At 44.3% G+C, this 13013-nt stretch overlaps 1 protein-coding gene across 1 annotated transcript in view; it reads left to right on the top strand.

Moving 5' to 3' along the window:
* The window catches only part of ZFYVE26 (zinc finger FYVE-type containing 26), an 83679-nt gene that overhangs the window by 31652 nt on the left and 39014 nt on the right, over positions 1-13013 (top strand). Inside the window, exons 17-25 of the mRNA XM_043986386.1 lie at positions 807-926; positions 1022-1186; positions 4476-4694; positions 5072-5177; positions 5580-6325; positions 6923-7119; positions 8555-8659; positions 10289-10411; positions 11044-11220. Of these exons, the coding sequence (XP_043842321.1) occupies positions 807-926; positions 1022-1186; positions 4476-4694; positions 5072-5177; positions 5580-6325; positions 6923-7119; positions 8555-8659; positions 10289-10411; positions 11044-11220 (1958 nt within the window). The remainder of the gene's footprint in view (positions 1-806; positions 927-1021; positions 1187-4475; positions 4695-5071; positions 5178-5579; positions 6326-6922; positions 7120-8554; positions 8660-10288; positions 10412-11043; positions 11221-13013) is intronic.

The raw sequence follows: 13013 nt of genomic DNA, 5'->3' as shown, positions 1-13013 counted from the left end.
AAGGATTGGAGGGCTTGAGAACAAGAGACAGCTAAGCCCTAACCCAACCAGATGATATCATCATGATCATTATTAACAGATCTTAGTAGAAGCCTGACTAGTGAAAAATGACTCATTCACTCTCAGAAGAGTAGAGTGAGGAGGATGGAAGAGAGTTGTGAAGTGAAGAGCTGCTTCCCAGAAGCAGAACTATCCCTTCTTGTCCACCAAATCATTTCTGACCTTTTGGTTAAAATGCTGTTTGATTTTCATTTCGTTTTGTTTTGTTGAGAATTGTTCTTTTCAGCACTGTTACTGCCACACTACCATTAGATACTTCTCCCCACCAGCCACCCCGCTAGGCCATCAGTATTTTATTTTGTAAAGAGGAAAGTAAAATTGTGGCTGCTGCAACCGTAGCCTCCTATCTATCAGTCAGTCATTTGTTGAGCATCTGTTATGTCCCCAGGAGTGTGCTGGGTGTGATGGTGGGAGTACATGACAACGTGAGGATTTATATTCCAACAGGGGAGATAAGAAATGTACACAGACAGGTTCAAGCCCAACAAACCGCCCAGTATTGCTGCTGATGACACAGCGCTGCAAGAGCTTATGGCCACAATTCACAGGAATTCAGGTTTCCAGGTCTGTTGCTGCCTGTCAGTTCCATGCTGTAGGCACAAAGCCAGGACTGCTGTCTGTCACTGTAGGCCACATGGGAAGGGTTTTTAAACATCACACCTGGAGAAGAGAAAATCATGAAAGTAAATGTAACAGGGTAGAAGCACTTAACCTCACCATGTTCCCTCACCTTCCTCTGCTCCCAGGTCGAAAGCTCGACTATATTCTCCTGAACTCTGATGGTATTAGAGGCTTTCCAATTGTTCTTCAGCAAATGGGCAGACTTCTCAACTACCCTTTTGTGCCAGCAGGACAGACTAAATCTGGTAAGTTGTTTTTCTCCCTTTCTCTCCGGGACTAATGCATGAGGAGTCTGTCGTTAGGCTTTCTCTTCAACCTCACTCTCATTTGCTTCCCACAGACAATGCAGAAGAAAAAACAGGCAGCCCCCCTCGGTCCAGTGTTAGAGAGCTCCTTCAGATGTGCCTCCCGAGCCTGACAGAGGACTGTGCGTCCAGCCAAGCCACCGTCTACCAGCAGCGAGAGCAGATTCTTCAGACGCTGATGCAAGTGCTACAAGTGCCAGGTCAGCCACACCTTTCTCTACCTCCTAAAGATCGCAAATGGGAAAGAAGGAACAAAGGCTGGAGTAGGGAGTAAGACAAAGCTGTGAATTAGAGGGGAGTGGTAGGCTGCATGTTTAGTACAGAGACTTAAGACTTGCAGAAACCCAGTGTTGGGAGAGACCTCAGCGACCATCCAGCCAGACCTGTACCTACCTGCCCGGGCATTCATTTCACACTATCTCCAAAAGTAGTCATTCTTTGCTTGAAGAACTCTAGTGAAGGGGAACCCATTCCACTTTTGGATAGCCCAGGTTTGGGGGAAATTTCACCTCCCATTTGCTACTTTTTACCTTTGGAGACAAGAACAAGTCTAGGAAAAAGGGGAAGAGGATAAGCTTTTATATAGTGCCTATTGTGTTTTTTTTAAGTGAGGCAATTGGGGTTAAGTGACTTGCCCAGGGTCACACAGCTAGTAAGTGTTAAGTGTCTGAGGCCGGATTTGAACTCAGGTACTCCTGACTCCAGGGCCGGTGCCCCCTGCTATGCACTTTTTACAAATATTATCTCATATAATCTGGGCCTTCCTCCATATGACAACCCTTCAGATATTTGAAGGATGGCAACTATGTCCCCCAAGGTCTTTTCCTCAAGCTAACATCTTCAGTTCCTATAGCTGATCCTTGCATGTTATAGTCTCACGGTCCCTTCCCCTCAATGCCCTGGGCACCATCCTCTGCATGCTCTCCAGATTGTCACTGTCCTTCCAGAATGTGATGCTCAGAACTGAACAAAATACTTAAGATTTCCTCTGGTAATGGCAAATGCAACCAGACTGGGGCCTTCTGTGGTCTGGACTCTTCTAATGGCAGAAACCTTTCATTGTTTCAGCTGCCATATCATCCTGTTACCTCACTGACTTTTCAGGCCACTAAAAAACCCAGGCCTTTTTGTAATGGGACGTTTTTCTTTGCTAGTCTCTATTTGCAGAGTCGATATTTGAAACAGTGTGAGATATTACGGTTCTCTCTATTATACATTTCATCTTACCAAATTCAGTTCATTATTCTAACCTGCCAAGATCTTAGCAAAGCATTTGACAAAATCTCTCATGCTGCTCTTGTGGCTGAGATGGAGGGATGTGGCCTAGATGCTATGATGTGATAAATTCTGAACTGATTGAATGGCCAGCTTGAAATAGTAGTTATTAAAGTTTTGATGTCATCTAAGAAGGAGTGGTCTGTAGTGGAGTAACTCAGAAATCTGTGGTTGGTCCCATACTGTTGAACATGTTTATCAGTCAATAAACATTTATTTGTTGAGTACCTACTGTGTTCCAGACACTTTGCTAAGTGCTGGGACATGCGGATACACATGTGCGTGCACGCGCATGCACACATACACACAGAGTCCCTGCCCTCAAGGAGCTTATAATCAAATGATGAAGGCATCACACAAGATGAAGATGAAAATCAAGGGTGGGTCTAGTGTAAGAAGTGCTCTGTACTAAGTGCTTTACAAATTTTCTCTCATTCGATCCTCACAACAACCTTATAAGGTAGGTGCTATTATTAATCCCCATTTTACAGAAGAAGAAACTGAGGCAGAGGTTAAGTGACTTGCCCAACACCACACAGCTAGTAAAATCCTGAGACCAGATTTAAACTCTCAGGTCTTCCTGACTCCAGGCTCAGAGTTCTATCCACTGAACCACCTGCTACTTTTTTCTACTTAGTCTCAAAAGATAGAACTAGGAGCAATGTATGGAAGATCCAGAGAGGCAACTTTAGGTTTGCTGTCAGGAGAAACTAGATCTGTCCAAAGGTAGATTGGGTGGCAGCAGGTGCATTGAAGGTTTTCAAACCAGATGATCGCTTGTTGGGTGTCCCATGTGGGTACTACTCTAGTTTAAGGCCATATCACCTCCTGCCTGGAGTATTGTAATAGCTTCCTAATTGGTTTCTTTGCCTCGAATCTCTCTTTAATCCAACCTTCAGTGGCTGCCAGAATAATTTCCCAAGGGCACAGATCTGGCTACATTATTCTTCTGCTCAAAGAAAAAAAAAATGGACTTTTTTCTTCTGTGATTCCCTATTATCCCAGGATAAAATACAGAGTCCTTTGCCTGGCATTTTAAACCATTCACAATCTGGACCCAACCCTCCTATGCAGAATTACTTGCACATTACTTTCCTTCAAATGTTTTACATTCTAACCAAACTGCCAATAACCCTTTCCCCTAATTCAGCATTCTGAATGTCCTAGGTATGTATCTTTGTATTCCAGGAATGGGGAAGGATTATTACATTGCCCCTTCCCACTCCTCCTTAGGATCTTCCAAGGTTGTGTTCAGATATGACCCCTTCCTTGAAATCTTTATTGATATGTGTACATAGTATATCCCCATTAACATAATATCAGCTCCTTGAAGGCCCTGACTAGAGGTTACTAAATGATTGATTGAATCAAGTTTTGATCACTAGAACAGAATAGGGAACTCAGAAATAGAACCCAAGGAGTATAAAAGATTTGTGTTTAATAAGCCTATAATTAAACTCAGGGGGAAAGGATCTGCTAAGAAAACTGGGTGGCTACATGAAAAAAATGGGTTTTGAGCCACACTTCATATTATACACAACAACAGTAATTATTAACATTAGTGATCCAGATAGTTTTAACAATCATAAAAGAATTGAAAGAAAAATAAATAATATACTTGTTTCAACTGTGGATTAGGGGGTCATTTTTATTGATCAAATAGAATCAGTAGAGACAAAATTGATGAGTTTGATCACATAAGAAATTGAATCGTGTGAGTTATGCATGGCTCTGCCTGACTTGCCCAGGTGATACATATGATATAGTTGTGTGTATGTTTTCCTATCTGTAAGGTGGGTGATGAAGCTCTTCTAGGTCATATGTGATTATCACCCCCAACTACAGAGGTGTGTACCCAGAAATGTTCAATAAATCTTGACACCCTTCACCTGAGTATTTCTGTGCCACTAATTAAGGTGATCTATATGCAGTTATCTTGGATCAGAGGTTTAGGATTGCCTGACCTGATTCCATTAGACACAAGCTTTCCCTCAGTTAAAGTCAGGAATAAAATCTTAGGTCTTTCACATCGAGAGATGATTGGGTAGGTTGATATATTGAGAAATTTTTATTTATCCCTGCCTTATGAGCAAATAGCTTAGTCTACAAACAGAAGCCAGATGTAACACCAGAGAACCCTAATTCACGGGTCGTAATGGAAGTTCATCAAAAAGTACAGCAGTCCTTTATTACTTCTCTTATTATTCTCCTCAGAACCTAAAGGCAACCTACTGTCTTCCTTGGTGGCACAGGCATCTCAGAAGCTGCCTGAAATAGGAGCCCATCCTGTGCAGATCCAGATGCATCTTCTCATGAAGAACCTAAGCAGCCAGATGCCAATGGACAGTGGGCAAGCAGACTATGTGGGTGCCTTCTTCACTTACTCAGATACCATGGCTTCTGTGCTTCTTCGAAGCCTGAGTTCTGAGCCTGGTAAGTAGCAGATTTAGCCTGCTCTTGGAGCATAGAGGTTTAGTATAACAAGTGACCCTCATAGGTTGGAAGAGAACCCTAGGCAGGTGACCTAAACGTGACGTCAAAGACTTTCAGGACAGGTGTATGACTTTGAGTTCCTAGAATGATGAATGTTTGGCATAGGTGCAGTGGTATGGAGAAAGTGAGCCTGGAGTCAGACGTATACTGAGAGTGCTTCTGGCCTATCAAGAATGAGGAGATGAACTTAAGCATGCTCCCAGCATATTCTTCAGCTTCATTCCATGTGGATTCCTTGATTCCTCCAAGAAGTCTTGTGTCTTTCTGCTGATACAGTTACCCTCATAAGTTTCTTCTTTTCCCTCCTCCCTTTACAGATCATGCAGTGAAGGTGAAAGTGGGGAACCCTTTCATCATTTTGCATCAGAGCCCTTCTCAACTCATCTCCCACCTCCTCCTTGAAAGACAGATTCCCCCAGACAGGTGGGTGCTTTGTTTTTGTGGGGCAATGGGGGTTAAGTGACTTGCCCAGGGTCACACAGCTAGTAAGTGTCAAGTGTCTGAGGCCGGATTTGAACTCAGGTACTCCTGAATCCAGGGCCAGTGCTCTATCCACTGCGCCACCTAGCTGCCCCTGGTGGGTGCTTTGGTCTAGTGTTCTGCACAGACACTTTGATTTCTGCTCCATCAGGGAAACTCTTGATGGATGGAAATTGGAGTCATGTAGGGAATTAGAACTGAGGTCTCATTACCACACTACTTCTCAGCTTCCACTTGCACTGTTATTACTTTAAACTTCATGATTTCTCAGTTTCCTTCCTCCCCTTATCTGTACCAAAATATTATGTTTTCATGTTTTACTTTCCTTTACTCCTTTTTCCACAGGCTGGCATCTCTTCTGGCCCAAAAGGACCTCAGCCTGAGTGTGCCACAGATTATCATTAGCTGCTGCTGTGAGCCCCTTACCCTTTGTCCTCTTCGGCAGAGCCAGCAGACTCAGTCCTTTCTGACAAAGTTGGGTGAATTAGCACAGTTGCATACCTCCCACTACCTGACTGACATTTCACTCCCTGGCCTTCCCAGAGCAGAACCAAAAGAGAAACCTATGTTGGGTCCCCCTTCTCCCTCCTTTTCAGGTGACTCACCCACCCCTGCCCTCACTGCTTCTACCTTAGCTTTTCTCAAGTCCCACTCAAAGCTACTGACAACTCTGGTGTGTCTGGGGGCTACTCTGGGGTCACAAGTCTCCAAGCCCAGTCTATCATGGAAGGAACTGTGTGGCCGGAGAGAGGCCCCTTTGGCCTCAGAACAGGTAGCCCGGGAATGTGAGAGCCTCCTGGATCAGGTCCCTATGTTAGAAACCTTCCTCATGACTGCCTGGGAGCCTCTCCGGGCTCCCAGTGAGGAGGAGCAGAGCTTGGCAGGGGAGCTATGTGGCCAAACTTGTGTCTCTACTGTTCTCCTGGGCTTACATTCTCCTGTTGCCGTGGATGTGCTGACAAAGGCTTTTGAAGAAGCACTAGTAGCCAGAAAGTGGGCCCAGGCCCTTCAACTCATGGACTTGTATGGACAAGACATGGAGGAACTGAGCAGTATAAAGGATGTAATTCTGAGCTGCGCCACAGCAAATGGTAAGAAGGATCAGTACTTTGGGAGACCAAAATAGTGAGCTTGGGAGCAGGGGAATTCACTTCGTAGGACAGTGGGGGAGTTAGAGCTCAGAGATTCTGTCCTTATCTCTGGAAAATTTGGTTCCTGTGGTTTGTCACATGTGTGAAATTGGTCTGGGAAACATGTTTGCATGTAGTTTGCAAATGTTATTGTGACGGCAAAGAATAGAGTTGGAACACACACTCCCAAGTATCTCGGTCATGGTGATACTCGGTTGGATGTCACAGGGGTGGAGATGGCAGAGAATGTTCCTAATAATCCTGTTGTTGATGGCCCTGAAACAGTCCTCTTTGTAGAGAAGGAAGGCTTTTGAGGGCTCACCACCTGGATTGTGTAAGTCCTATGATTAGGGTCCATATTATCCCCACCTGGGTGCTAGATAAGTAAGTGTGCATCCTTGAATGGTGGTTAGAGAGAGGGGCCAGAGAGGAAGACAGGTGTCACTGTCATAAGGGATAGAGCTGAATTAAGAGCAGAAAGCTTATGCACCCATGACCCTGATTTAGCATCCTTCAGCACTCTGCTCACTGACTGAAGCCCTCCTATTTTCCTCCTAGATAAAGATGGCTGGCAGTACCTATTTTCTGTAAAGGATGCAACTCTGAGAAGCCAAATGGCCCTTCGGTTTGTGGAGAGGTGGCCCCTGGAGCCTTGCCTAGAAATTTTGGCCTTTTGTATTTCGGAGCCAGCTGTCCCAGAAGGATTAATATCAGAGCTGCATACAAAGCTGAAGGAGCTACAGGTTTACCAGAAGGTAAAACCACCATCAATCAGAAAGGAAATAGACTTTGGCCTTACTTTGTCTTGACTGTTTATGTGAGGATAGGGAGGACTTTGGAGAAAGTTTGCCGCTAAATGTTCAGCTCTGCATATTTTGTGCTTGCTTTATTTTTATAAGGATCATTTAGAACTATAATTTCATGCTTAAAATATGCATCAAACAAGGATAAAGAACATTTCGGTTCTGTATATGTTATGTACACAGAAGATTATATACTTGTTAAAATTTTTTTAGCCAAAGCTACAGCTAAACTTCAAAGTCCAGTTTGTTTTTTGTTTTGGGGCAGGGTAGTGAGGGTTAAGTGACTTGCCCAGGGTCACACAGCTAGTAAGTGTCAGGTGTCTGAGGTCGGATTTGAACTCAGATCCTCCTGAATACAGGGCCGGTGCTTTATCCACTGTGCCACCTAGCTGCCCCCTCAAAGTCCAGTTTGAAAGAATTATGACATTTTTAAGAACATATAGCTTTCCGATTTATGTTGTATTCAAGAAGCACCTGGAAAATGATTTTTAAAGAATGCATGCATGCATGTATATATGTGTGTGTGTAAAAACATGTAAAATAAGATTTATTATGGTGTTTTATCCCATATGGTATTATAGGCACTTGGGGAAATCCTTAATTAGAATGAAAATGGAATCCAAAATTCTGCCTGGAGAAATCAGAATGTCCACTCACAAAGGCTATTCTCCCTCCTCTCCAGCTTCTTGCCAACAAGGACCTAAATTCCACCCTTATACAAAGGGGTTTGTAAAAAGTCAATGATCGAGGGGCAGCTAGGTGGCATAGTGGATAAAGCACTGGCCCTGGATTCAGGAGGGCCTGAGTTCAAATCCAGCCTCAGACACTTGACACTTACTAGCTATGTGAACCTGGTCAAGTCACTTAACCCTCATTGCCCCACACCAAAAAATAAAATAATTTAAAAGTCAGTGATCTCAGATGGAGCCAGGCCTCTAGGAGTTCTCACAACCAGTGAATTGCACCCTCTTTTTCTTCTCCCTTCTTCCTGTGCCCAAGCTTCTCTTCCAAAAAAGGGAAGCTGAGAAGATAGGCACCTGAAGCCGCTGTCCTCTCAGATCTTTCTGAGGTTTCAGCTTTTTTTTTTTTTTAAGCGAGGCAATTGGGGTTAAGTGACTTGCCTAGGGTCACACAGCTAGTGAGTGTCAAGTGTCTGAGGCTGGATTTGAACTCAGGTACTCCTGACTCCAGGGCCAGTGCTCTATCCACTGCGCCACCTAGCTGCCCTGAGGTTTCAGCTTTTTAACCTGTTTGCTGTCTGATTTCTCCTTTCTGTTGGCAAATATTTCTGGATCTATGCATAGCTCATTTCCAGAAGAGTCAAGGGACGTATTTGTTGATCAAAAACCTGCCATGTGGTTTAGTGTGTTTTTCTTATCTTCCTTAGATTTTGGACCTGCAGTCCACTCCAATGTGGTCCGACTGGCAGGCACTGAAGAGGTGTTGTGCTGACAACCCGCTGGTGGTCATGGACCTGATTCTGGAGGCAAAGGTGCAGTTCTCCCCAACCTCAGAAAGTCATCCTTCAGTATGTTTGAGTAACGTGCATCTCCAGCTTCCTTGATCTGGGGAAACTCTTGGATGAAGTGAAAGACCTCCCTGATCATCTGCTTCAACCCAGTTACCAACTACAAAAAAAATAATAATATTTAGGACCCAGGACCCACTGACCCATTCTTTTCACTCCCTTATTTGAGCTTTGTCATTTTGCTCTTGGAGGAGAGGTGAGGTGAGAACGAGTGAAGTTCAGAGATGGTCAATAAAGGTAGAGTAGGTAAGACTGTTGAGTTTCTCTGGGTCTTCCTTCCCCTTCCCTGATCATAAAATCAGTTCTTTAGAGGATCTCATAAGAGTCTGGTGCTGATGAGAATAGCTAGTCTGTGAATTTTAGGGTTTTCAAGATTCATGATCTCATTTAGTCCTCATGGCAGCCCTGTAAGGAAGTGCTGTGTTCATTATTTTGCAGATGTGGAAACTGAGGCTCATAGAGGCAAGTGAGTGTCAGAGCAGATTTAAACCTAGATTATCTCACAACTCCTCATCTGGCATTTTCCCCACCATTCCACTCTGCCTCAGAAATGATGCCCTATAACCAGGTGATTTCTCATCCAGACAATAGCCCGGGGCCATTCTCAAGCTCCACTAGGTGTTCTTTGTTGTTCACTTGTTTCAGTCACGTCTGATTCTTCATGATCCCATTTGGGGTCTTCTTGGCAAAGATACTGGAGTGGTTTGTCATTTCTTTTTCTGAGGCAAACAGGGTTGGTTATGTGACTTGCCTAGGGTCACCCAGCTAGAAAGTATATGAGTCCAGATTTGAACTTGGGAAGATAAATCTTCCAGACTTCATGCCCACCACTCTAGCCACTGCATCACCTAACTGCCCACTAGGTGTTCTAGCCCTAAGAATAAAGAGATTAGAATGCTTAGAATAAATAAAGAGCCCCCTCTTTTCTCTTGTGTTTCTGAGAGGCCAGCGAGTGGACTCGCTGGAGACAAATAGTGCACCGAGCACCACTGTTCTTGTGATTAGAGAGAGTATTGGGAAAGGCACCAGGAAGTTTGAGTTCTAACCCTGGCTTTGTTACTGGCTGTATGGCCGTATGGCCAAATCTCAGCCTTTGTGCACCTCTCTTTCTGCTTCTGTGAGATACTGATAGTACTTCCTGTTCTTTCTGAGTCTTCCTGTCTTGCCCAGGCTGGAAATGCAGTGGCCAGCATGCTGTTTGGTACAGAAGCTTTAACCTGCTCTTTTTTTTTCCCCAGCCTGAGCTGGATTGCCCCTCCTTGAGCAGTGTGATGGCCCCCTGCTCCTTGTGGCTCATTATATTGGTGTCAGATTTAGCACAGACACCCAATTGCCTTTATCCTGACTGCAGCTAAAAACTCCTAAACTCAAGCAATCCACCAGCCACAGGCACCACCCCACCCCTCCAGCTCCAATCCTGATTTCTCCAGCTTGAATCCTACAGTAATTGCTCCTTTACCACTCGCCAAATCATCTTAGAGCTGCCTTAGACCCAGGCCAAGTGTGTGCTGGAAAAACCAGGCAGAGTTAGGTGTGCGATAAGGCTTTATTGGATTAAAAGCACCTATATTTTGTTTCCTCTTTCCACACCAGGAATACCAGCTATGTGAGGAGTGGGGCTGCCTCTATCCTATTCCAAGAGAACACTTAATCAGCTTGAACCAAAAACATCTCCTCTACCTTCTAGAGGGCGGAGATCATGAAAAGGCCCTCCAGGTAAATCTATTTCCATTTGGTTGAAAAAGAGAGAGAGTCAAACCTGATGTCAAGTTTCACTTTAAACTCCACTAAGGCATGCTGGGCAGATGGCTGAGTCGAAAGAAACCTGGGTTCGAGTCTTTCCTCTGACACATTCTGGCTGAACGAGCTTGGGCAAATCACTTTCTGTGCCCCGGCCACTCTCAGATGATCCTAAGTTACAATTGAGCTGTTGATCTGCCTCAGTGAAAGGAGTCTACCTCCCCCTCCCAATTGGCATGGGGGGATCATAAGTCCAAATCAAAAAAAAAGAAAAAAGGCCCGTAGTGCATCAGTAGTCCCAGATCTCTGCTTTGTGTGAAAATTAAGAACATTTTATATAGACTTGTTCTTTTGGGGGGGGGCAGGCAGTGAGGGTTAAATGACTTGCCCAAGGTCACACAGCTAGTAAGTGTCAAATGTCTGAGGCCATATTTGAACTCAGGTCCTCCTGAATCCAGGGCCGATGCTTTATCCACTGTGCCACCTAGCTGCCCCCAACATAGATGTATTGAGAGCCTTCTCTACAAGGTACAACAGGGAGGACTTGGCCTAGATACTTGTGGTTGGCCCCAGGGTTCACCATCTGCTTCTATTCATCTCCCTTTTAGCTCCTTCAGAGAATCTCTGACCCCACCATGCGCCTTGATGTCACAGAGCATTCCCTTGACCAGCATCCCAGTCTGGCAGCCTCTCACTTCTTAGCCAACTACCTCACTACTCACTTCTACAGGGAACTGACCGCTACACGGCACTATGAGATCCAAGCTCTATACGTAGGGTCCAAGGTAAGGAGAACATTGTATAAGGTTTATATTTCTAAGAAGGAAGCAGGGCCAGCCCTATCTAGAACTCAGAAGAAGTCTTTGTGATAGCCTGCCATTTAGGCCTCAAACCTTCTGTTCCCATGTACCCAGCCCAGCCTTGTCCTCCCTGGCCTGGCACACTCATGTTCTTTGTGAAGCCTCCCTTCACTGCTTGTGACCCTTACTAGGCTACTCTTCCCAAGATGAGTCCCCACTATGCCTCTGGACATTGGGGCTTCCCCATGTCCCACTTCCCTACCACCTCCAGTGAAAACCTACTTCATTCCTTTGATTTCTAGACTAATTAGTCATAAACTAATCTGTTGCCACTGAGCTATGGGGGGTTGGCCTAAGTAGCATATGTATTTGCATATAAAGAGGAATCTTCTGGAGACTATGTACCCACTTTTCTGACTTTGTTTAGGGAAATGATAGCAAAGGAGGAAATTTCAGACCAGGTAGGAGGTAATATAGTGAGAAACTAATTTTAAGGCTCTTCGGGTTCTCAGCTTGTACTGAATAGATAGCTACCTGTGTGTTGTGCTAGGCCTGTTGGTCAGCACTGGGTCCAGTCAGTCATGAAAATAAGTACTCTCCCAGAACTTAGACTGAGCATGCCTGACATTTAACATAACCATCTTTTCCTATCCTTTTTTTTCCTTTTGGCTCTAATGATAATCTGTATGTGGGAGTAGCAAGTGGGTTAGTGCTTATTTTTCCAACCTAGTAATGTGAAGACATAATATGTGGGAGTGGGAGGTGTTCGTGTTGATCTTATGGATGGAGCCATAACCCTGTGATTTTGAAAATATTTGCTTGACTTTTTTTTTATGTTGGGGAGGTTGGATGAGTCACTTTTAATTGTGAAGGAGTTTGAGACTTTGGCAGGCAGGTTCTATAGTGCAAATGTAGACATCATGATGCATTTAAAGCCAATAAATGACATTTGATATGTGTAACAGTTTTCTCTGAAGACTGAATCGGTTATGGAATACATGGTGATTCAAACACAGACCTCCAAGTCAGATTAATGTCCCTTTAGGATGAGGCCTAAAAAGGCTGTCATGTCCATTTCAAGAGCGACAATTTTCTGTATGACCTTCTGCACCCTAATGCCTGAGTTTGTTCATAGCTAAGATGATACCAATGCCTATCCCATATATCACCAAAACAATGTAAAGATTCACTGAATAATTTAAAAACAAGCCAGGTTTGGAGCCCCTCAAGAAGGGTCCTGAGAATTCCTTTAGACCATTAATGCATGACTCAGCTATGACTTAGGATTTTATTGGTAGAGTAAATTTATGTTGAGCAAACTTCCTTTTACCTATGCAGATAGGCAGCTGCTCTGCTAGGTGTGGTCTTAGTGCCTGGGGCTCTAAAGGATTAAATACCATCCATGGACATACGTCTAGTATATGCTGTAAGGGACTAAAATTCTAGCTAGTCTGTCTAAAATATCTAATGAGTGGTCACCAATAAATTATAAGCTTTAGCAAGAGTTAGACTTTTAAGCATTTATTAAGGAGAATAAGAATTTGGTAAAGAGAAAGAGAAAGGCCTAGATTCATCTATCTATTAAAGGGAGAGCACATTTCTAGCTCCACTCTCTACCAGAGCCCTGACGAAAGAGAGCAAGAGAGCCAGCCTCGCCCCTTCTTCCTCCCACAAGCAAACGTCACTTCCTGATGCCAAAGAAAAGCCACATGGCTTGCCCTCAGGCGCCTTCTCCTGATGGCTGAGCTTTCCTATAGTAGCTCTCCAGCAGATGGTGT

The sequence above is a fragment of the Dromiciops gliroides genome, chromosome 2 (genome assembly GCF_019393635.1).
Source record: "Dromiciops gliroides isolate mDroGli1 chromosome 2, mDroGli1.pri, whole genome shotgun sequence".
NCBI classification, from domain to species: Eukaryota; Metazoa; Chordata; class Mammalia; order Microbiotheria; family Microbiotheriidae; genus Dromiciops; species Dromiciops gliroides.
Note: the sequence above shows the minus strand (reverse complement) of the source record. Positions and strands in the feature narration are given on the sequence as shown.